We start from the raw sequence: 25,201 nt of genomic DNA on the forward strand, positions 1-25,201 counted from the left end.
TTGATTTTTGGGGAGGTATAGGCAAAAGTCAAGTGGCACAGCTGCTCTGTGAATATTGATTAAATATGGTAATCAAAGAAGTCACATAATTTTTTTTAAAATATACAGACTTTTTTTTTATTTTTTGGCTGCGCTATGCAGCTTGCAGGATCTTAGTTCCGTGACCAAGGGATTGAATCCGGGCCGTGGCAGTGAAAGCACCGAGTCCTAACCACTGGACCACCAGGCAATTCCCATATAATTTTTTATTTTTTAAAAAGATTAAGCAATTTTATTATATGTCTCCTAAGTGAAATACCCTTATATTTTGTATACATTAGTTTGGGTTTACAGCTCCTTAAACATGCCATGTCAGTGTGTGTATAGTATACTAGGGTAATTTCTAAGCTGATAGAAAAGTGGGTGATTATATCCGTACTGTATGGACCTATACTCACTGCAGGCCAAAGTCAACAAAGCTCTGCTGTAATGTAAGAGATGCAAAGGAAAAGAGTCAATCTGATAATCCAGATCTGGTAAGCCCAATTCTGGATCACAGGAAAATTCTATTTCCAAAAATATAAGCCATTAGAAGTCAAGATTTAATTATAGCATTATCCTTATAAAAAAAGGAGTCGTCAATTATTTTTGAGAATTGTGAATACTTCTGCTATCTTAAAGCTATCTGGAATTACTAAAAAATATCTATACTTTATCCATGAATATTGACCCACTGGATCAAAGTGTTACTTCCCAGTCTAGACTTTACAAGTATTTCTAGTACCTTGATCCAGGCAAGTGCCCCCTATTCTTTCCTTGGCCCCATCATAATCACTGCATCCTGTTCTCTGAAACGTTGTAAAGAATGAGGAACCCAGGGCTCCCCTGGTGGCGCAGTGGTTGAGAGTCCGCCTGCCAATGCAGGGGACGTGGGTTCGTGCCCCGGTCCGGGAAGATCCCACATGCCGCGGAGCGGCTGGGCCCGTGAGCCATGGCCGCTGAGCCTGCGCGTCCAGAGCCTGTGCTCCGCAATGGGAGAGGCCACAACAGTGAGAGGCCTGCGTACCAAAAAAATAATAATAATAAATAAAAGAATGAGGAACCCAGACCCTCAGGGGTTCCTGAATGTTGCTATTAGAGCCGCCAATACTCTTTGCAAATGACTTCTCTGATGGGAACAATTATTTCCAACCTGTATCAAGAAGGGAACTCTCTTTTAGGTGCCTAGGAAAGAGTGATAAAGGTTGCTGGGTATATTAGTCAAGGTCACTTGGGAAGACTGTTTTGTGGTTTCTTCTGAGCTCCTGAGTCATCCCACATTACTGATGTACCTGTAGTATGATTAGCAATGTAACCAATAAAAAATTTTTTTAATACAACATGTAGAACCATCAAATCTAAAGTCCCTCATCATGACAATACCAGCTCAGCTATAAGTCTTCCCCAAAGTGGAGCTGGTCTATTCATACTTTTACTTAGTTTCAAAGAGCAGGAAGCCTGCAAAGGTGGAGAAGCGCTGGTGGTCCCCGTGAAGAGCGCCATTGCCCATTCTCAGCCAAACCTCATCCCCTTTGGCCAGTTTCAGCACTGCATGGTTGCTGGATGTATCTGATTTCCCCTTTGTTTCATAACTAGAAAGAAAAAAAGGCACCAACTACTTAGTCTTTGCAGTAAACAGCCAGCTCTTTACCAAAATCCGTCCTCCCTTCTCTTCCGGAGTCTCATACAATTACGTATAGTCCTGGGATTAAATTCTCTAAATGCCATGTGAACAGAAATGACATGTGCCACTTATATATAGGATTCACCAATACAGCTCTCACAAACAGCCCCCCTGCTCCTTCCTCATTATGACTGTGTGGAATGCTAATGACAATGACCAGCGTGACCTTGGAAGCCATCTGTTGAAGCCCGAGTGTTTGAAGACAGTGCCATGAGAAGAAAAGGAATTTCTATCATGTTCAAGCCCTTGGACCAATGTTATAGCAGTTCAGTCCACCTTAACTAATTTAGAATTTGGTTCTAAAGAAGGGTGCTGCCATAACGCAAACTAAAACATGTTTCATCGGCTCATGGTCAGGCAGAGAGCGGTGAGGAAACAGATATTGTGGGCTTGAAAGCTGGAGATCCCTGTCGTGCTAGAGCAAAACATTTAGGAAAACGTGATGACTTGGAATAGAACGCCTGATGCATAAAAATGTCCACAAGCTTGTTGTTCTTTCCTCCTTCTGACTGTGGCAATGACAATGATGTGAGAATTTGGGAGTCAGTTTTATAGATGGCAGAAATGCTTTCACCAGCCCACATCCCTCAAAAACCTGGTGGAGCAACCCTCCTTCCAAACTCCACACAATTCCCTCCTCCACCCTTTCCACCCCATCCTTCCCCAACCTGAAACCAGGCAAGAAAAATGGAGTTCTAGTGTGTTCGAGCCACAATATTCTGGATCTCTTTGTTGCAGCATTTCACCTACCTAACTCATCTTTTTCTCTTTTGGCTTTTCAAAGCCTCTTACTAGAGGCCAGGGTCCAAAAGAGAAAAATATGGCAATCCCCACAAGTCATCAAAAATAACTGAGAAAAGATAACAACCACGAAGTTTTTCACAGTTTCACAATACCCATTTATTTAATTATGGGAAAGGTGTTGGCCTCTCTTCCCTACATCTTAAGCTTATATCAGAGCAAATTGCAATATTTCTTTTTTAAATGAACTTTTTTCCAAGGTGCCTAAGGGCCAGGTTGCTAAGGTAAACATCAGAGCTACAACACTGCCTAAAGAAGGAAACCAACTCGCAACTCTTGAACTGCAAGCTCCAGGGATGATAGAGAAGGCCATCAAAAGGGCTAAACTCTAGGCAAAGGGGGCGGAGAGTAGGAAAGGAGAAGAAAAGGCTGAGAGGGAAGGAAAGAAAGAATGAGTTGAGAAAAGAATACAAATGACTAGTTATGGGGAGTGTTGCTAGTAATTAGTTCAAGACCTCTTATCAACCTGCTTATGATCAAGTTTATCAGATTCACTGCTTCCCAAACAGTAATGATAATCTGGCCATATATTGTACATGGGAGGTCTCAACGACAACAGGGTTTATGCCAGTCTCTGCTGATTCCTATATACCCGCTGGCATTGGCCATCCTTTGAGCGAACAATGGCACCATGGATACCTATGATAGAAAAGGCCACTCACCTGTACATGCTGAAGACCGTGTTGCCATTGTGCATGAGGTACACATACACTTCCTCAACGTCCTCATGCTTCATCATGCTGAAGGTGAAGAAATACACACCTGAAAGAGGCCAAAATTTATCCACATTTATATTAACTATTGTACATTGAGGACTGGGAGATAGTGGGGAGATATGTCACATGACTTCACACTTCTTTTGTTGCTATCCTATGTGGTATGTAGGTTCTTCTTGGCCTTTATTTCTATGAGTGTCCCTTTACCTGCTCTCACCTTCAAACTGCTTTACATATTATTGAGACTTCCTCAGTGTGTAGACCATGTTTCCCTAACAAGAATACAAAGTCTTTAAAGCAGGATTTGGCTGTATCTCATGGCCTCTCCTTGCCCCTTACAAAGTGCAAAGTATGTAAACCCATCCCTAGGTTTAGATTAACCATCATTCACACCTTCTTCAGGACACATATGGACAAAGTAGAGAGCCCTGCATGGAGGCACCCGTGGTCTTCTGTGGCCTAACAAAATGACCCAACAGCTTCCCTGGTGGCGCAATGGTTGGGGGTCCGCCTGCCGATGGGGGGGACGCGGGTTCGTGCCCCGGTCCGGGAGGATCCCGCGTGCCGCGGAGCGGCTGGGCCCGTGGGCCGTGGCCGCTGGGCCTGCATGTCCGGAGCCTGTGCTCCACGGCGGGAGAGGCCACAACAGTGAGAGGCCCGCGTACCGCACAAAAAAAAAAAAAAAAAAAAATGACCCAAGTGCAACGTTGTCATTAGCCAAAGATAAGAAAGTACTGTAGCACCGTGAAGTGTTCATCAATTCTAACAGCTCCAGCAATTTCTCATGTTATTCATTGTAAGCAGGTGAAATTATGTACAATAAATAAAAAGATTCAACTTTGACTCAGCAGCATGACCTTGCTACTAAAAATATGAATCCTTTTCATTAAAATAACACCAACATATTTTAAAATATGTTAGTTTTCTTGTAAGAGTCTAGGGCTCCTAATTGAAAGTAACTTAATATACCTGATACACTTTAAATGCCAGTGTAGAAAATACCTTCACTGAAAGATTAAGAAGAATCCAACAGTAGAGAGATGAGCGAAAAGGAAAATCTTCCTAACTCTAAACGGTCTTGGTTTTGAGAGTGCATTTGGGAAAGATGAATGAATATAAATCATCAACCTCTTTTTGATTTCCATGCTACATTTTTAAACTAATGGCCTTGTCTTAATCCATTTGAGCTGCTATAACAAAATACAACAGATTGAGTAGCTCATAAATAACAAAAATTTATTTCTCACGGCTCTGGAGACTGGAATTCCAAGACGCGGTGAGGGCCCTCTTCCAGGTCACAGACTTCTGGTTGTGTCCTCACATGGCAGAATGGGCTAGGGAGCTCTGTGGGACCTCTTCTATGAGGGCACTAATCCCATTCATGGGAGTTCATGTGATCTAATCACCTAATTCCATCACTTTGGGCATCAGGCTTTCAACATGTGAGTTTCAGGGGGACACAGTCAGACCATAGTAGACTTTGTAAAAGAAAAACCCAGAAACATCTAAAAAAAAAAGAAGCACATAGTTCTATGCTGTTTTCCAAAGGTGCAATCAAGTAAAATAGAAGCTCTAAGGCTACCATGTTGATCCATCTGCCTCTGAGTCAAGTTGAACCAAATAAAGATGTATGATTCGGCTTCCCCGGTGGCGCAGTGGTTGAGAGTCCGCCTGCCGATGCAGGGGATACGGGTTCGTGCCCCGGTCCGGGAAGATCCCACATGCCGCGGAGCGGCTGGGCCCGTGAGCCATGGCCACTGAGCCTGCGCATTCGGAGCCTGTGCTCCGCAACGGGAGAGGCCACAACGGTGAGAGGCCCGCGTACCGCAAAAAAAAAAAAAAAAATGATGTATGATTATGCTTAATTTATTGCCAGGCTTGCATATTCAATGTGCTGAGAATAAAACATACGATATAAAAATAAGTCATGTTCATTCATATGCCTAAAGATTGGTCCACAGATGAAAAGTAAAGGCAGATAGAAATTAAAGACTCAAAGAAAGTAATTTATATGTGTGCAGTTTTTCACATTTTACAAAACTTCTTATTACATGCACACACAACAATTTTCAATGCCTCAAGAAGATTAAGTGGGAATCAAAATGACAGAAAAAGGGACTTTCCTGGTGGCGCAGTGGTGAAGAATCAACCTGCTAATGCAGGGGACACAGGTTCGAGCCCTGGTCCAGGAATGATCCCACATGCCACAGAGCAACTAAGCCACAACTACTGAAGCCTGCCCGCCTAGAGCCCATGGTCCGCAAGAAGGGTAGCCACCACAATGAGAAGCCCACATGCCGCAACTAGAGAAAGCCTGTGTACAGCAATGAAGACCCAATGCAGCCAAAAATAAAATATAATAATAATAACAACAAAATGACAGAAAAAGATATTACTTTTCCTGGAAAAAATGATGACTATTATAAAAAATAGTTGCAGAAGCATTTTAGAAAGACTAAGAAACCAAATGGTGAATAACTGAAATGACTATAGAGTTGGAAATATAATACAAAAGTGAATCTATATTATATCCACACATGGTTTTGCTCTGCAAGGGAAGGTACTAAAACCAGAGGTAATACATTTGAACTCTGTTTTTCAGGTCTTTGTGCTGCATAATTGTAAAATTCAGCCTTCTCTGTCCCATCACTCTCAGAGTTAAGAAGTATGAAAAGGTAATTTTATAATCTATTGGATGAGGTTTAAACAGTAAAGTGGGAGTCAAATGATGGTTGTTATTGTCTGAATTATGTCCAGCTCAAGAGAATTCTAAAAAACAACTAAATCCTTGAGCTTCAATTATAAAGTCATTGAAAGCAATGGAAGCATTCATTGGGCATATCTACGCACCTATATAATTTGTGGCACAGACAGTGTTTAACAAAATAGTTATAGGAAAATTATAACATAAGCCTTCAGAGCAGAAAATCACATAAGAAGATTTAAAGCTGATTGAAGCATGATGAAAGATTGCTTCTATCACTTCGTATGTCAGTTCATTTCTGACTTCAGCTGGGTAGAAAAATAAATCAAGGCACACATTAAAAGCATTTGTGACAGGACTTCCCTGGTGGCACAGTGGTTAAGAATCTGCCTGCCAATGCAGGGGACACGGATTTGAGCCCTGGTCTGGGAAGATCCCACATGACGCGGAGCAGCTAAGTCCATGTGCCACAACTACTGAGCCTGTGCTCTAGAGCCCACAAGCCACAACTGCTGAGCCCACGTGCCACAGCCACTGAAACCTGCACACCTAGAGCCCGTGATCTGCAGCAAAGAGAAGCCACCGCAATGAGAAGCCCGTGCACTGCAATGAAGAGTAGCCCCCGCTCGCCGCAACTAGAGAAAGCCCGCACGCAGCAACGAAGACCCAACACAATGAATAAATTTGAAAAAAAGAAAGCATTTGTGACAAATCTAACATGGCCATTGCACCCATCTGAATTTTCTTTTTTTTTTCCTTCTCAATACCATATACAGAGACAAGGAAAATTGACAACAAACACCAAAAAAGTATCCATTCTCTGCAAAACTAGGAGACTGAAAAAAAAATCAATAAACTTAAAATATCAGTTAAGTGCTGTCACATGTCACTGACCGCAGGCAGAGTCATGGGGAGTCAACATGGAGGGCAAGGAGTTTTGAGGAAGCCAAGTGGCAGCAGATCTCAAATGGTGCCCAGAAAAATGCACTCCCTGATGCAGAAGGGCCACTCTGAAATACAGATGCTGAAAAGAAGCTCCTGTGAGCAGGGCTGAGATAAAGCAAAAGTTATGTTTGGGGAGAAGGTTGCTAGATAAAGTTCAGAAAGTGTGGAAAGCCATCCTGCGGTGGCGGATCTCAGAATCTGCCAGCAAATATAAGGCTCCTAAAGGCAAAGGAACCAGCAAGTGCAAGGCTGGTTTTAGAAGTTTTCCTAGACCCAGTGCAGTCTGGGGAGACAAGAAGTGTGGCCACACAGAGCGGCTGTAGTTAAAGGAAGTGGCGGGGCTTCCCTGGCGGTCCAGTGGTTAGGACTCTGTGCTTCCACTGCAGGAGCGCAGGTTCGATCCCTGGTAGGGGAAGTAAGATCTGGCAAGCCCTGCGGGGCAGTCAAAAAAGAAGTGTAGAGTGCTCGCTTCGGCAGCACATATACTAAAATTGTAATGATACAGAGATCAGCATGGCCCGTGTGCAAGGATGACATGCAAATTTGTGAAGCATTCCATATTTTAAAAAAAAGGTAAAGAAAGAAAGAAAACAAAGAAAGAGGGAGTCCCCTGGCAGCAAGGTAGGAACCAACAAGCCACCAAGCCTGGAAGTGTGCTGGGGTCCCTCCCCTTCCCCAAGAAACTACTGCATAGAGCTGATCTAGGAAAATTCTTCAACCATCGGTTAATTTTAGAAAGTAGAAAAGAACAAAAATTACTCACCAAGAAGAAATTTTATCATGTGGTAGATGAAAAATGTAAGCAAAGATTCCATCATGGGTTTGAAATATATTAATGAAGCAAATCCCTCTATGAAAGAACATTGTAAAACAGAATGCAGAAATCCATGGTAGAAATGACCAGACAAGAGGAGGAACTGAAAACCAGGACATCATGACTAACGTAAAACACAGAAAACATAAAAAAAAAAAAAGTATCACAGAAACAAGACGGAAGAAATCGGAAGAAGCAAAAAAGATAATTAACCCCTAGGAGATGCAATTTTAAGCATATGCAAGATAGCAACGGAAAAAGCAAACAACATGAGATGGAAGTAAAGAGCCCCAAAAGATTAGAGAAAATAATACATACAGAAGACAGACTAAGACAAGTCAAAAAGAAAACAAATAAAATATACTTGGAGTTCTTAAAAAGGTTAACCAGTGGTGTGCTACGGTGCAGGGGGAGGGGTCAGGGGATGCTTGTGAGCGGTCTACCCCACGGGGAGGAGTATTTTATCCCTGACATGATGCTAATAAAAACATCTAGCTAACTTTCATTGGCTTTATTACAGTTTTTAAATATTCTATAGACAATATATCCTGTTTGCCTAATTTCCTAACACAAGTCAGACTGCTCCCAATGCCACCTCACCTTAGTACAACAAGAAGAAAAAACTTTATGTATGTTTTAAAATATAATTCAAAGAAGCTTTCCCAGGCAAAAAGAAGGCTTACACACACATATTGAAAGGACACAGCAGGAAAATTTGACCCAGAATGATTAACACTTCTTCTAGAAAACTCACTGGACTTTGAAGATAGAGAAAGAATTCTTTGGGAAGTCAAGCAGAAAGATTGTCACTTATAAGACGAACAAACTCAGACTTATGTCAGAGTTCTCCAGACCAAATGCCAGAAAACAGGACCAAAAAGTAAGCCAAGGTTTTATTTGCAGCCAAGGTTATAACAGTTTAGAGCATGTAAAGTCTCAGGGAATACTGATGGCATAAGCTTTCTTGAGAAAATTGAAGGATAAAGTTTAGCTAATAAAGAGATATCTGGGAGACTTTGGCAACATGACTAGTGGTGAACATTGAATATATTTAACTGCAAGATAAGTCCAAATCATAGGAGGGGATAATGTTGACAAACTAAAATGTAATTGTTTTATACCTTGACAGTGTATAAATGATTCAACCACCAAAAGTTAAAAATTAAGAAAGAGAGAAGGTGGGAGATATAATAAGCTCATTGATTGGCTTATTTGTAATATTTGAGATATAGATAGATAGATAGATAGATAGATATAAAACACTATCCAAAAGAAAGCTGGGGAAGCTATAATATACTAAACATAGGAGACTTCAGAAATATTATCAAGGATAAAGAGAAACATTATATAATGACAAAGGGTCAATTCACCAATAGTCTAAATGTCTTTTAACTCATGAGTGGATAAACAAACTAATACATCCATTCAACGGAATACTACATAGCCAGAAAAAGGAAAACACTATTGATTCATACATAGACATGTGTAAACGTTAAATGAATTTTGCTAAGAGACATATTGTATATATTGTAAGATCCATATATATGACATTTTGGAATTCTAAGGTTGGAAAACCGATCAGTCGTTGTCAGGGGTTGGATTACACAGGGGTTGACTACCAAGGGATAGCACAAGGGAATTTGGGGGATGAAAGAACTGTTCCATTTGATACTATGGTGGTGGAGATATATCTCTATGCACTCGTCAAAACCCATAGAGCTGTACACCACAAAGAATAAATTTTGCTCCTTGCAGAGTTTTAAAAACTCAACTAGAATATGAGAAACTCAAGATGAGATTATGACAAATGAATCTAACTGTATTACAAATTAATGAAGTAACAGAACTGAAGGGCATGGGGGAAAAAGATGATCTAAGGGCTTTTAAAGACAATGTTTTGACTGGACGGTAAAAATTAAAAAATTGGACACAAACATTACACCCTAGTTGGTAACTTTGTTTCTCATGGCACACGGGTTTGCAATTTTTTAACTACTTTATTTGTATACTAAGGTTCAACAAATAAGTAAATATATTATAGATTAAGAGAGCCAGGGTTCACATTGTCAAAGAAAGAAGTTACAAATAAATAAAGAGGATGCTAGGATGAACTCAGTGGTGCTGGATTTGAGGCAGATGTATCAGAATGAACTCATGTTTTTTCGTTTGTTTTTTAACACACAATATAGATTGTATCAGAATGAACTCATTTTTTTTTGTTTTTTAACACACAACATAGATAGATAGATAGATAGTAGGAAAATAAATACAGATATGTATGCATGCATGATTAGTATACATGTGTATTTCCTAACTCTGTCCATTGACAGGACCCAGAGGCAGTGACCTCCTAATAGCAATGAGTACATTTAGCACCCAAGTTTTGGTTTCTAAATACTAGTCTCCCAAGACTCCTTGGGAAAATGGGTATTTCCAGAGCTAGGACAGGGGAAAATGCAATATGAGCTTGAAGCAGCTTGTGAACTAGAAAGTAAGAAAGTGGTTGGGGACTAAATAATGGCCCCCATGTATGCTCATGTCCTAAAATCCCCAAGATCCGTGACTGTTACCTTATATGGCAAAAGAGATTTTGCAAGGGTGATTAAATTCAAGGTTTTGAGATGGGGAGATTATCCTGGATTATCCAGGTGGGCCCAGGGTAATCACTCCGTCCCTATAAAAGACCAAGGAGGTCAGAATCTGAGAAGACAAAGTGATGTGACAGTGGAAGCAGAGATTGAGGTGATGTGGCCAATAGGCAGGTAATGGTGACAGCCTCTAAAGTTGGAAGAGGCAGAGCCCTAGAGCTCTCCAGAGGAAACAGTACTGCCCATACCTGGACTTTAGCCCGGTGAGACTGATTTTGAAGTACTGACCTCCAGAACTGTTACAGAGTAATTTTGTGTTGTTTTACGCCTAGTTTGTGGTAATTTGTTACAGCAGTAATAGGAAATGAATACAGAAGTACTCAAAACAAATTTTTTAAATGTTTTTAAAAAAGGATACGGCCTTCCTTGGGGTGTGGCAAAGGAGAGGGGATGAACTCAGTTATGACACATTTAAACTGTGAGAATAAGGGCTTTTCAAGGCAGAGGTAACTATGCCCTTAAGGTTTATTTGGTTAGTTTGAATGAGTTAATAATCTAAGTAGCCCACGGTCGTCATCATTTTTAAAAATGTCTCTGTCTTGGGGCTTCCCTGGTGTCGCAGTGGTTGGGAGTCCGCCTGCCGATGCAGGGGACGCAGGTTCATGCCTCGGTCCAGGAGGGTCCCGCGTGCCGTGGAGTGGCTCGGCCCGTGGGCCGTGCCCGCTGGGCCTGCACGTCCGGAGCCTGTGCTCCGCGGCGGGAGGGGCCCGTAGCGGTGAGGGGCCAGCGTACCGCAAAAAAAAAAAAAAAAAGTCTCTGTCTTCTCATGTATATATATATATATATATATATATATATATATATATATATATGTATGTATGTTTTAACCAGAACCACAAGGAACTCTTAATTCCCTTAGGGTCTTTCTTTCTTTGTTCCCTCCCCCTTCCTTCCCTCCCTCCCTCCCTCCCTCCCCCACTTCCTTCCTTCTTTCTCTTGGTTGCTTAATTGATTAATCCAGTCATTTATTTTTACCTCTCACCTGATACTGGGGCCCCAAATCTACCGGTCATGACATCGAAGAAATTTCCGATGTTGGTTTCGACACTGCTGAAGATAATCCCACTGTTCTGATTGCTGAAGTGAGTTGCCAGAGAAGCCATGAACGCAATCTAAGCAAAGAGTTGGGGGTTAATTAAAAGGCAATTTATCTTAGAGAAATGAGGTTTCGATACAAGTAAGTTTATTTCACCAATATTTGTAACAGCAAGATTGGAAATAATTTAAACATTAATCTATAGAGAAAAATTAAATCATGGTGATTTCTAACATTTTTATGCTATGCATCATTAAAAGTATATATCAACAGTTCTGAGCATGTGTTTCAATGAACATTAGACTTTAAAGTGCTTTCTGAGATATTAAAGTTCTATTATCAAATAATACTGGAAAATTTGGATGAAATCTTCTACATATAGCTATTAAATGTCCATTAGCATATACTAAAGGACCCGAAAAGTCCTGCAGCCAACTTTTTAACTTTGTTTGCCCTGTGTTATTTTCTCCAAAAAGACACCTGTGATATTATGATTTATAATAAATATATATTTAGTATTCGCCCCCAGTTCTGGCAGAGAACTCCGAAAATCCTCAGAATTTCCTAAGTGTTGAGGGCAATCAAGGTGTCTTTTGTTATGTTAATCAGGTAACTTTGGAAAAACCCCTCGGGAGGGTCTGGTTGCCTGTGGAGCCAACCATGTGATTAGAGAGCTTTGAACTCTCAGTCCTCCCCCATCCCCCCTTTCTCAGCCCTGCACCCAAACCTCCGGAGAGGAGAGATAGGGGCTGGACAGAGAATCGGTCACCAATGGCTAGTGATTTAATTACTCTTGCCTAAGTAATGAAGCCTCCATAAAAACCCAAAGGACGGGGCTTCCCTGGTGGCGCAGTGATTGAGAGTCCACCGGCCGATGCAGGGGACACGGGTTCGTGCCCCCGTCCGGGAAAACCCCACGTGCCGCGGAGCTGCTGGGCCCGTGAGCCATAGCCGCTGAGCCTGTGCTCCGCGACGGGAGAGGCCGCGACAGTGAGAGGCCCGCGTACCGCGAAAAAAAAAAAAAACCCAAACGACAAGTTTTGGAGAGTTTCCCAGTTGGTGAACGCATGGAGATTTGGGGAGAGTGGCGCTCTCAGATAGGGAGTGTAAGTTCAGTCCCCTTTCCCCACACCTTGCCCTATGCATCTCTTCCATCTGGTTGCTCTTCAGTTACATCCTTTTACAATAAATTGGTGAGCAAATAAGTAAAATGTTTCTCTGAGTGCTTCTGTGAGCCGCTTTAGTAAATTAATCAAACCCAAGGGGGGGGGGGTCATTGGAAGACAGAAGCACAGGTGATAACCTGAACTTGGATTGGCACCTAAAGTAGGGGAAGGGTGGGGCAGTCTCGAAAGACTGATCTCTTAAGTGTCAGAAGTGAGCTGAATTGTAGGACATCCAGCTGGTATCCGAGAATTGCTTGGTGGTATGGGAATAGCCCACACTTGGAAATTGTACCACCATTGGAGAGTCACATTTGAAAGTCAATGCCAGTCCCCTGTCCAAATGAGTCATTGAAACTGAGTGCGAATTAGATCAATAAATTCTTTAACTTGCTGGGATTATCCATCTTGAATGAATGGAAGTTTTAAGGGAGAGGGGCGAGAGAGGAGAGAGCAAATAATTTGAAGTTCTGGAAGACTTGGGGTGTGGACAGGGAGGCAGGCCTGGGAGAATCAACACAGAAAGGATTGGGGCAGTCAGAGGACAGTGTGAGGGCACTGGACACAGAAGGATGAAGAAGGGGTGACACCAGAGGACGAGATTTAGAAATGGGGATGAAGGGGCTGGAAGTCACTCTCCATTACAATCTGCCCAGGACCAATCTTGTCTCCACTTTAATGCCTCCTTCAAAACATGTGAAAGTAGTTCTCCCTAATGACCATAATGTGTTTTTAGGGTTAAAAAGCTGATGGAGCAAATGTAATAATTGCCCAGGTGTTCTCCATTAAACTGGCTACTACAAGGCCCCTTAACTAGCATATAACAATTCACAGATTTGGGTTAGTTTCTAGCTTTGAGAACCATCCATCTTATTAGGTACCTATAACTTGGGCGATGGCATCTGTCTCCTTTTCTTTGTAAATTTATACTGGCACACAGACCGCAGGTTGCTAAAATTATTAAACAGCAGTCATTAAAAAGTTACGAAAAAAAAAGACGTTACGAAACCAAAAAAGCAGGTTGAGTAACACACAGGATCTCTTAGCTTACCCTTAAAATAACTTGATTCCCCCCAAAATGATGGAATTTATCCAAGGTCAAACAACTACCACATGTGCCCAAATAAAGGGTAAAGTTTTCCCCCACTGATATTTCAGATAGAGTGGCTGTACCTTATAGTTCTTTGAAAGCTTCTCGTGTTATAGTATTGTCCATGAAAATATTAATCAGTAATCAAAGACAGAAATTGGAAAATTTTATTAGAGCCAACCTGAGGATTATAACCCAGGGGACCGTCTTTCAGAAAGCTCTGAGGACCGTTCTGAAGAGGTGTGGGGATAGGGGGAGAAACCAGTATATATATGTGATTTTGGTGAAGGGGTCCATACAATCAAGCACACATCTTGGTAGAAGGTTACTGCTATTCACAAGGAACAGATATCTTAGTTAATGGTTTCAGTGCTTTTCTAAGTAATGGTAAGATGCAAGAAACTGTGTTCATAAATTTCTCTCCTGAAAAGATCTAACTGTCTGAGGGCCAGTGCTGTCAGTTTTCCCAGAGCACAGAATGCCTCATCCTGATCTCCGCCCTGATTTCCTTTCACAGTGTATTGTAGGTCAACGACTGCCGTGGTAATGACTTGGTTCTTATAGAACTGGATGGTGGGCAACATTCTTTATTTTACCAATCCTCTCCCTTTTGTTCTTAATTTCAACCAAGGTTTGGGGAGCATTTTGTGACCAATTTGTCCCACTGCACTAGGAATGCTCATTCCCAGGTCAGGAGAGGATTTCCTTGACAGGACACTCCATGTGCTATTACTGGACCAGACCCAGTTAACAGTAGCCAAAAGCCTCTGGACCACCTGTCTTACTAGTCTGTTACGGTCCAGGAAATGGCTCCCTCTTGTTGCTTCTTCCCATATTCCGAGTTACACTATTACAATCATTGATCTTATAGGACTATATATTTGGTCAATTGTTTCAAGTCCCCAAGTCATCATTATTTTTATTGGAAGCTCAGTCACACACTGGTAATGAAAGAAAAAATAATCTTAAAATAGGCAGAACACAAGTAATATAGCTAGTAACATTAATAAGGTTGTAAGTAAGTAATGTTATCTTCTAAGGAGTTACACATCTGGTGTCAAAAGAAGAGAAATTGATCTTTATGGTGGAGCAGTTATTTCTGCCACTGGGGAGGTCTGGTTAATGCAGATGCACAACGCACACTAGAGGGGAGGGAGGAGGCCAAAATGGGCAGAGAAAAAATTATGTTTCAATTTTTCTTGTCTTGCCTTAAAATATGAATTTGATTCCATCAGTATGTTCTCTCAGTTACTTAATTTTAATCACTAGTTACTGTTTCAGGAACACATACCAGCCAGAAACAAGCAATAAAAAAATGCTAGCTTTCGATGTTGATAGGAGTCCCTTGGAAGAATCCATCTTAAAAATATTAGCCAAATAAATAAATAAATAACCCAGACTTAGTAATTTTCTTGGTGTGACCTAACCTCACATCTCACATTTGCAAGTTTTAGGTGTTACCGACAACAAGAATTTTGAAGATGACTTAAAAGAGAAATAAAGAACAGATAAATGGGGGACTTCCCTGGTGGCTCAGTGGTTAGGAATCTGCATGCCAGTGCAGGGGACATGGCTTCAATCCCTGGTCCGGGAAGATCCCACATGCCACAGAGCAACAAAGCCCATGCACCATAACTACTGAGCCTGTGCTCTAGAGCTTGAGAGCCACGACTACTGAAGCCCGTGCACCTAGAGCCTGTGCTCCACAACAAGAGAAGCCTGCGCAACGCAGCAAAGAGTAGCCCCCGCTCTCTGCAACTAGAGAAAGCCCACGCACAGCAATGAAGACCCAACGCAGCCAAAAATAAATAAATAAATTTATATATAAAAGAAGAACAGATAAATGGGTAGTGGGCTTGAGATAAAACGTCCAATGATAGCCTCATAAATGAATTAAAAAAACTTTAAGCTGAAATGAATATGGTCTCATGACTCAAAATAAAATGCCTCCAGTAATAAAGAAGATACTGATGAGAAAACCTTTAATAAAAATTAATGCCACGAAATCTGATTTGATAGATTTACTTGTATATTAATATTCATATATGTAATTTAAATATGCAAATGTAACAAAATTGATAAATAAATGGAATGGTCAAATATCTACTTAATAATATTTTATCCATCTAAAAGTTTACATATTCGAGTCGCCAAAAACCTTTTTATTGAACATGTCTCCTCATTTGGAAAATGGAGATTAGCTGATGTTCAGGGTTGCTTTGTAATTTGGTCTAATGAGGGTGTTGAATTTCACCCTTCGTACATTTCTCCCTAAGAATGATTTCAAAGCACTTTGACGGCATAGGTCTTCTGCAAACACCCTGTGGTGGAGATGAGCAAATTGAGACAGGTTTACTCAACACTGAGGATGAAGAAGCACTCAAGCCTTCTGATTCCTGGACCCTGAGTGAGGGTCATCTGGAGACACGCCAAGACGATTTACCTGCAGTTCTGGTGGGATCCCCGGATAGCCCTTCTCTCCTTTGGGGCCATGCTGCCCACGCTCCCCTCGTGGCCCCAGGTCACCTTTGTCTCCTTTCTCTCCTTTGGCCCCTTCGTGGCCAGTGGCTCCGTTATTGCCATTGTTTCCATGGTTTCCTTAAACAACCAGACATCATCACGTGAGAAAGCCCGGTCACTCATACTCACCATCTATTTTTATACAAATGCAGCTCCTTTCTTCAAAAATGACAAACTTAATTGTAAAAGGGGACCATCTGAAACAAGCTCAAACACAGCCATGGTGACGTCATCAGATGGGATCGCTTTTAAATGGGACACTGAAAACAGCCTTAGATACTCTTAAGGCTCCAGGCTCCAAAGCCTGTTTTACCTATAAAGCAAGACTTGGATGAAAAATTGCATAGAGACATTATAAAGCATCCTTTATAAGAGCAAAGATTTGAAACCACCTAAATGTCCATCAATAGTGAAAGGGCTAAATTAAAAAATGGTACATCCCAGTAAATGATGTTATATAGTCACAAAAAAAGAATGCTGAAGAAAAATATTTAATAGCATGATCTTTTTAGATAAAAAAGGTTATGAATCAATCAATAGTGATAGCATGATACTATGTATATGTGTATATATATGTATATAATACAAAATATGTACATGTTTTATCCAAAGGGGAAAAAGACTAGAACAAATTACATAAAAATATTTTGCAGTGGTTATTTTTTTCTAAGTGGATGAAGCACAAATGATTTTTGTGTCATTCTATACACTTTTCTGCATTTTTGAAATTTTCTACAAAGAACACGAACTACTTTTATAACTGGAGGAAAAGTAAAATCATTGATAAAAAACTTTAACAGTAATCTCGAAAGCAAGACTTGGATAATGATTTCAACTCTTCACTTTACTTTGCTAAGAGATAATTTCTATACCTCTCCCTTTATTTTTATATTTGTTGAATTCCAGGCCCTTTTGTTGTTTATTTTGTGTGCCACCTTTGGTCGGGTTTCATACCGAGCTTGCAATTCTTCCAGATTAATGAACTTTGACTGGGTTTACAAGTTAATGTGCTAATGACAAAACTGTTCCTGATGGGAAGCACGTAGCCAAGGCCAGCCTGTCCTGTGACCTCAGAAGAGTTTAGACCTAAGAAGATTTTAGAGGGATCTGAAAGTCCCCTACCCATAATCACTGTATGGGTTGCCTGCTGCCCTAGATGTTCAGTGACATAGATTCCAAGCTACTGATCATAAAGTCTAACAGAGCACTTTCTCATTCTAAATTTGGTTTCATTTGACAAGCCACTCAAAAGTATTAAGAAAAATTAAACCTTATTTGTTAAATATTAACATCAATGGGAGTAAGTCAGAGAAGAGCAAGCAGACATTTGCCAAACCCAGAGAAAATGTTCTATCCCCAGGAATTGACCTGGAGACAAGAAAGTCAGTTAAACGCCCAGATAGGTTTGGAGGTCCTGGGACAGAGGGCACCTGGGCTGCCCTTTCCTTGGCTGACCCAGGAGACTAGCAAGTTCCCCTAATGATCCATGTCTGGGGTGCCACTCAGTAGTAGAGATGGCTGAACAGTGGGTCTAGAGGGGCCCAGTGTAGCTCTACAGCATGCCCCATGCCACCATATGGTGCTGGAGCCCAAAAATGTCCCCAAGAGGCCAAGAGAGGCATGAAGGTCAACTGAGAGACAGCTGAGCATGGAAGGGCCTGGGGGTTAAGGGAAGAAAAACTCAGCTAGACCTAGAATCAGACAGAAAGATGTGTAGCTCAGTAAAAGAGACTGTGAAGATGACTAAAACCCAGACCAGCAAGCTCTCCTCCGCAATCTCACTTCCCAAATCCCCTGAAGCCTAGATCTAGTGCGCTGTGTGGAGCACACGGTGGCAGAAACACTGGAACAGGGGTATAAACCTGTTCAGCTCCAGTGGTTCCAGACTCCACGCTGGGGAAGGGCCTCCTGGCCGGTAAACTGGGGCCCCGGCATGCCTAATGCCTATGGGATTCTGCAAGCAGTATGGGTAATAAATGCTATAGTTTATACAGTTCCACCTCATTAACTCAATGAGCCCAGTTCCCCACCCAACTCTCTTTTGGATTTTCCATGCATAAGCTTTGGATCACACACAAGTGATCCCAACTCACTGAGCTTCACCCCTGGCTCCTGTTTAGGCACAGTCTGCAATTAGACTGGAAACAACGCATCTCTCTCATCCTTACCTGGAATGCCAGGGAGACCAGGAGGTCCAGGGGGGCCTTGGTAGCCTCGAAAGCTGTAGTCTCCATGACAACACTTGCTGCAGTCTGGGGGCAGTCCTCCAGTTTGTGGAGACTTTGAAAAAATACAAAGAGAAGCTTCAGAGCAAGGTACATATGAGTAATTAGAACTTTTGAGCTTCCTCTGGCCACAGCCCCTAGGTAAGCTTAATTCCAAACAGCCTATGACAACATCAGAAAAGAAAGTGTGGGGTGACTTATGTCATCTTATGTCAATGGCAAAGGAGTCAGGGAGTAGCTAAGGTGAGGTGATGATCAGAAAGGCAAAGGAAACAGGAGAGTCACTAGAAGAACAGCCTCTTTGGAAAGTGGGAGTGGGAGTGGAGGATTGGGGCTGTGTTTCTGGGAAGCATGTTCCTGCTGCTACAGGAAAAGAGAAAGCTCCTCAGAAAGAGAAAGCTCCCTTTCTCTTCCAACTGCCAGCAGTCTCAGATGTAGCTAGATTGAGTAGATGACCCTCAAATGATAAAAATTACCAACCTCAAATATAGCTATTAAGTCTATCTATATTCATGATACTGGGTAAAGAGTTCTTAGAAATTCTGAATTGTATCACAACACACATAAATTGCCTTAGAAAATAAAGGAAAGAAAGTATTCATTAGTCCAATAAATTCTTATTAATTATCTACATCCTGAAACAACTTTAACTCCCTTTTTTTAAACTTCTACCTCTAACATGCTGTTCTGTTTCATATTCCACTTGAAAATTTAAAGTGATTAACGCATTATTTGAACCGAGATTTCATGAGTACTTAATGGATATTAAATGTATTCAAATATGACACTAAGTTCAACGCTTCTTTATTCAATGATAAATTTCTAAAAAAAGCTTGTGCTTACTGTCAAGGAGCTAGAGATTTGGCAGAAGTTGAATGGCAGAAGAGTTAGAGTTGCTCATAAAATTTGGAGTCTCTTCTAAATTGGCAACTTTTTTAAAAAAATTATTTATTTATTTACTTTTGGCTGCGTTGGGTCTTCGTTGCTGTGCACGGGCTTTCTCTAGTTGCGGCGAGCGGGGGCTGCTCTTCCTTGCGGTGCACGGGCTTCTTATTGCGATGGCTTCTCTTGTTGTGGAGCACGGGCTCTAGGAGTGCAGGCTTCAGTAGTTGTGGCTCACGGGCTTAGTTGCTCCCGGGGCATGTGGGATCTTCCCAGACCAGGGATCGAACCCATGTCCCCTGCATTGGCAGGTGGATTCTTAACCACTGTGCCACCAGGGAAGTCCCTTAAACTGGCAACTTTTAATGATGGCTTACAAAAGACTCATGGAAACTTTCCTCGACACCAATTATAATTCAAAAGTTTTTTGAAAATAGCTTACTGTTGCTAAGGGATTCACTTTTTAAAAGGAAAGGATGGGGTGAGAGAGGAAGGACGAGAGAGAGAGAGAGAGAGAGAGAGAGAGAGAAAGGGAGAAAGGGAGGGAGGAAGAAGTCATTCAAAATTGAAGTTTTCTCTATCATTAGAAATCCAAGCAGAACAATGCATCAAGGCTTCACACAGCTGCACCTCTAGACTTTTATAGCACAGGAAACTCTACTCAATACTCTGTCATGGCCATGGAAAGGAATCTAAAAAAGAGTGGATATATGTATATGTACAACTGATTCACTTTGCTGTACAGCAGAAACGAACACAACATTGTAAATCAACTATACTCCAATAAAAATTGTTTAAACAATTAAATTAAATTAAAACAAACAAGACAAAACATAAGCTTGGGCTTTTTTCCTTACTCTCATTCCTTTTTCCTACAGGTTCCCACCTATAGCTATTAAGAAAAAAATGCAGAACAGCATCTGTAGTCCAAGCAATTGCCTGCAATGGCTCAGAGCTCAATCTCAAGTTTTCAGTAGCTAGGATTTGGAGCAATCTCTTAGTCCAGTCTTCTGTCCCCCAGACCCAACCTTGGACAGGTATGGGAGTCTATGAAAACCTTTTATAAAACTGGCAGAGGAAAAGAAAATCAGTGAAAGCAATTGGTCTGAGACAGGGGATTTCAGACACTTGGAAAGTCAGACACCACAGCACCACCCCACCTTCTAATCCAAAGATGCAATCTGAGAAGTAGGTATTCTGCAATTTCCTGGTATGATTTTGCTAATATGAAATACAGATGTTTAAGCTCCAAGAAATCCTAAGCCCTGCCAGTAAGAAATTTTAGGGAAGGAGAAGGGTGGGGAGGGAGGGATAGTACTGAAGTGGAACCATTTGTTTAAAAATAGAATTGAAAAACTGAGATGCTAAGAATGTCAGAAAAAGAAATGGACTGGAGCCAGAACTCCCATCATAGGTCTGTGTGACTTTTGTGAAGTCATTTTCTCCCAGGCATCATTTTTCTTGTCCACTAAATTAGAGGATAGGGTAAAGATGGTCATGATTTTTCTTTCCAGCTCTATAATGCAAACAAGGATACTGAAGTCTTTTCCAAAGCCTCAGATGGTGACTTAGAAAGATGTTGTTTTGAAATCTAGTGTCTGGGTATGAGGCGTTAGCGCCAGGAGATGGGGTGCATACCCAACCACTTTGAGAGCGTAGCGCTGCCGCCAAAACAGGGAGAGACTTCTGGTCATTAAGTGGGCCCCTTCCTGAGAACTGTCCTGTGACATTTCACAACATGGTGCTCCCTCTGGCCTGGTCTCTCAGAGTTCAGTCAAATGGAACCATGTTCATGAGCCTTAGAACAAGTTGGACAGGATGTGTTCATTGAGAAGTTTTCTCCCAGGTAAGGGAAAATGACATTCTAGGTAGTTCTCTATATTACCCTCTCAAGTTTATCAACTCCTTTCCCCAAATTTGGTCAAATTTGAACACCAAGTTCATGCAAATGGACAGCATGGGAGGAAGAAAGTCCCTAAGACAAGTTCCATCCATTTTGTAGATGGAGGCCTAGCGGCAGCTACTGAGAATGAAGCTCTACTATTGGGAAATGACTTCAGGAAAGACAGTCCACAGCTCCTTCCTTAACTTAAGGAAGAGGGAAGAGAAAGAAGGTGAAGGGAAGTGGAAGAGGGAGAGATAGGTGTCCAGGAAGAGAGGGGAGCTGGATAAAGGTGAACAATAAAGAGCTACAGAGAAGAAAATGTCAGGAAAAGAGAGTGCAGGTCCGCTGAGCCCACCTCTACACATCTCCGCACAAACGCTATGGCCAGAGTCATCTTTCTAGAACACACACTTGATCACCTCACTGCCCTGCTATGCACAAACAAACAAACAAACCTTTGCTGGCAAAATAAGGTCTAAGCTTCTTCACCGGCCAACGGAATCCATCAGGCGGCACTAAAATCACTGGTGTCTTCCTCCTATGGCCCAGCTCTCCAGCCACACCCACTCCTCAAGCCCCTCTCAAGGCTCTTGCTGTGGCGCATGCTTGTTTATTTCATTTTTTCCGGGGATGCCCACGCTTTCGTCTCATCATTTGAGATCTGACTCAGCGGCCACCACCATTCTGACCCTTTTCCCCCAATAGTCTTTTGTGTCATTACTTTGTTTATCACATGGTACTTAATTACCTGTTGATTTATCCCCACTAGAGCCCTTCAGCATTGTTCAGAGAGAGAAGCTTGAGTGTATTTATCCCCATCCTAAAGCATGACTCATAGTAGAAGCACACAGATTAATCGGTAAAGGGATGAATGAGGGAAAAGGAGGATTAAAAGAAGCAGTGTGGGAAGTGAGGCAAGAGGGAGGAACACAGAGCAGTCCTAAATTCTATGTGGGTCTCCATATCCACTGGCAGAGAGTTCTACTGAAACCTCTAGAATACCAGTGGCTAAATCTCCTCACTACCTCCTGTTGGGGTCTGGTTTGGAAATACTTCAGGAACCCAAGGGAGTTGGAAAGCCCCCCGGCTTAAAAAAAAGAAAACCTAGAAAGTGGCTTCTTTTCCCCCTCATCTGATTTCAACATGCTAGATGCCTAGAGGCACTAGAAGGTGGGGTGGAATAGAAATGTAATTTGGATTTCAGTGGCCTGTCAAGAATTGATGACCGATGACAGCCTACATCTGCCTTCTGCTGCCTCTGGGGGCTCACATGCCATGACCAGGAAGGATCCAGCAAAGAGCCCATTTTTTGAAGTAGAAAGTCCAGATCAAGGCTTGGACAAAAGCACAAATATCTTTACCACTGAGAAAAACACAAATGAGTATTATTCATTCTTCAGCCAAAAGATTGTCAGATGAAAGAACAATCTCTAAAAGTGGCTTTCAAAAAGCAGGATTGGATTTAGAGGTTATCATTTCTTCCACGGCTCTGCAAAGGAGCAATTTTTTCTTGACCAGGCCCCACAGAATAGTTAGGGCAACTGCATTTGTGGTCAAGTTAGAAGTCCCAGGTTTGTCCCAGATCTACAGATGCTTCTGCCTGTGATCTTGGTCTGATCACACTACCAGTCTCAACGCAAACTTTCAATCTGTGGTCAGAGGGGTTTAGATTTCAGCTGCATGGACTTTGTCAGGGCCTATTCAACGCAGAGAAGCAGTCAATTCTTGTAGTAAAACTTATTTGTTCAAAGATCATATAATTCAGGGGGCTTCCCTGGTGGCGCAGTGGTTAAGAATCCTCCTGCCAATGCAGGGGACACGGGTTTGAGCCCTGGTCCGGGAAGATCTCACATGTCGCAGAGCAACTAAGCCTGTGTGCCACAACTACTGAGTCCGCGCGCCTAGAGCTGGTGCTCCGCAACAAGAGAAGCCACTGCAATGAGAAGCCTGCGCACCACAACAAAGAGTAGCCCCCGCTCGCCATAACTAGAGAAAGCCCGCGCGCAGCAACAAACACCCAATGCAGACAAAAATAAATAAATTTTTTAAAGTGTTTAATAATAATAAAAAAAAGATCGTATAATTCAGAATAACTCTCCTTGCCCCTCATCTGATTTCAACGTGCTTGACACCTAGAAGGCAAATCAAAATCTGCTTCTTCCTTATGTTGCACACTTGAAGCTAGCATGATGTTATACGTCAATTGTACCACACTTAAAATGCTTCAATTTACAAAACTAATAAAGGCATACTTGAAAACCTGTTTCTTCCTGTTCTTAATGTTTTCGATTAAAATGAGTTTCATCAATTTGCCATTCACTACACTGAAACCTTAACTCACTCCCGTACTACCCTGGAAGAGTTAAAGATGTTCCCTTAGATGCTGTGCTTGTATTCAGCATCTTACACAAGTCCTCTGTGATTATCGGGCATTAAATCATACAACAGAATCAAGTCTGCATTTTAAACACAGTGCGCTTTTGTTTTAACTCTTTGGTCCTTTTTTAAACAGAGTGAACGTAGAGACGTAGCAACCTAGAGGGCTGTAAATCAAATAACCAAGCCTGGCATGAAACGTCACAGTAAGCTCGCAAATCAAGTGAAAAACTCAAAGGGCAGCTTCTCTCTGCTGGGAAGAATTAACGAAGTCCAACTTACGATCTGAAGATGATTATCTCTAATGATCTATCTGCAAAGGTCAGCTCTCCTCCTTTCCGCACCAACAGAGCAAGAAAGAAACCAAATCACAGCAGAGCAGGGCTGGCTGTCCCTGTTCCCCTTTCTGATGGGACAGCTGTGGCCTCTCTTTATCTCAGTCCATCAGTGCTACCTCTGCTGATTTTCTAACACAGACCAGCCTCGTCCCCAGTATCCCACAGCAACCCAGAGAGAGAGACCCACAAGCAGCTCAGCCAACTTCTGGAAAGCATCGATCCTAAGAATCATAGCTGAAAAAAGAGCAAAAACAACAAAACTCATTAAGCTTTGACAGTAATCCTTAAAAGAGAATTCCGAGTACCTGGCCCCAGAATGGGGTGATCTGGGCTAGGTCATCTACCTCGGGGTGCGGTAGCTCATCTGGTCTCAGGGGTTTTAGGTCTGTAGAAGTGTTATTATCCACAGTCCCAGTTTTAGGATGGCTCCGCTCTCTCACTTTCTCCCTCTTGGAGCCGCTACGGCCAGTCTGCTGATGGCTTTGCACTATTCTCGCCACCACTTTATTAGCTCTTCCGCTCACCTCCATGTATTCATCTTGACACAGGCAAAAAGGGAGGAAAAGCAAAGCCAGCAGGTGCCAACAGACGAGCTGCCTTCCGAGCATGATTCTCAACAGAGCCACAGAGCCTCCCGGAGAAGACGGCTAGGGCTCCAGCTGCCGTGGTCTCTTCGGGCAAGTGCCAGGGCTGCAGATGAGACATGCAGCCGGCCAGGCGGTTTTATACTTCGGTATGTAATAAATAAGGCTGCAGGCCAGAGGAAGAGCGGTGCTCCTCCGCGGGCGGAACGGCCCCCATTCATTACTTTCCCACATCACAGGCAAAACGATTTGTGTGACAGCTCCCAGTTGGTGGGTTCATAAATGTCACACCTTGGCACGTTTTTTGTTAAAGTGTGAAGAAAACATGCACAACCAGCTGGAAACAGGCAGCATGTGTCCAGTGGTTTGCTTTTGCTATTAGACATGGAAAGGCTGTGCCTTTGCAGTCTAAGATGCCTTTTGGAAAAACCTCCTCCCGGGCTTGCCAGGAAATTCGGGCTTAACTGCATCAATTCCGTCTGAAATGACAGTGGGAACGTGTTCAGGGCCATCAAGAGAGCTCTGCACTCTCGTTGCACAGCTAATATTTCCCCACTGTAGCCGCCCCTTAAAGGTACTCATTTCTGCCTCTGGCACTGGCAACAGAAGGCAGTTGGGTGACTCCAGAACACTGAGCTGGATTCAGGGGCAGAGTCTCTGGGTTTAACAAAAGCATTTCCCCATCCTAGGTTTCATTTCCTTTTCCCTGGAGTTCCCAAAAGCCAAAGTTAGATCAAAGTGGACCAAGTCGCTTTATTGCCAGATGAAGATA

The 25,201-nt window shown here is 42.2% G+C and overlaps 1 protein-coding gene and 1 non-coding gene across 2 annotated transcripts; one reads left to right on the forward strand and one right to left on the reverse strand.

Moving 5' to 3' along the window:
* On the reverse strand, positions 1-24,509 carry C1QTNF3 (C1q and TNF related 3). Its single transcript, XM_022599677.2, has 6 exons — positions 24,151-24,509; positions 18,308-18,419; positions 16,063-16,217; positions 11,313-11,442; positions 3,166-3,265; positions 1-1,610 (listed from the first exon to the last, which is right to left on the reverse strand). The coding sequence occupies exons 1-6, from the start codon at positions 24,451-24,453 to the stop codon at positions 1,451-1,453; spliced, it is 960 nt and encodes a 319-aa protein (XP_022455385.1). The 5' UTR covers positions 24,454-24,509; the 3' UTR covers positions 1-1,450.
* Positions 7,330-7,433, forward strand: LOC115801666 (U6 spliceosomal RNA). The gene has a single exon (XR_004021981.1). It is a non-coding gene; the product is annotated as a U6 spliceosomal RNA (small nuclear RNA).
* Positions 24,510-25,201: the final 692 nt, after the last annotated feature.

The sequence above is a fragment of the Delphinapterus leucas genome, chromosome 3 (genome assembly GCF_059928025.1).
Source record: "Delphinapterus leucas isolate spDelLeu-1000000601 "Yukka" chromosome 3, BTC_Dleu_Yukka2, whole genome shotgun sequence".
Classification (NCBI taxonomy): Eukaryota; Metazoa; Chordata; class Mammalia; order Artiodactyla; family Monodontidae; genus Delphinapterus; species Delphinapterus leucas.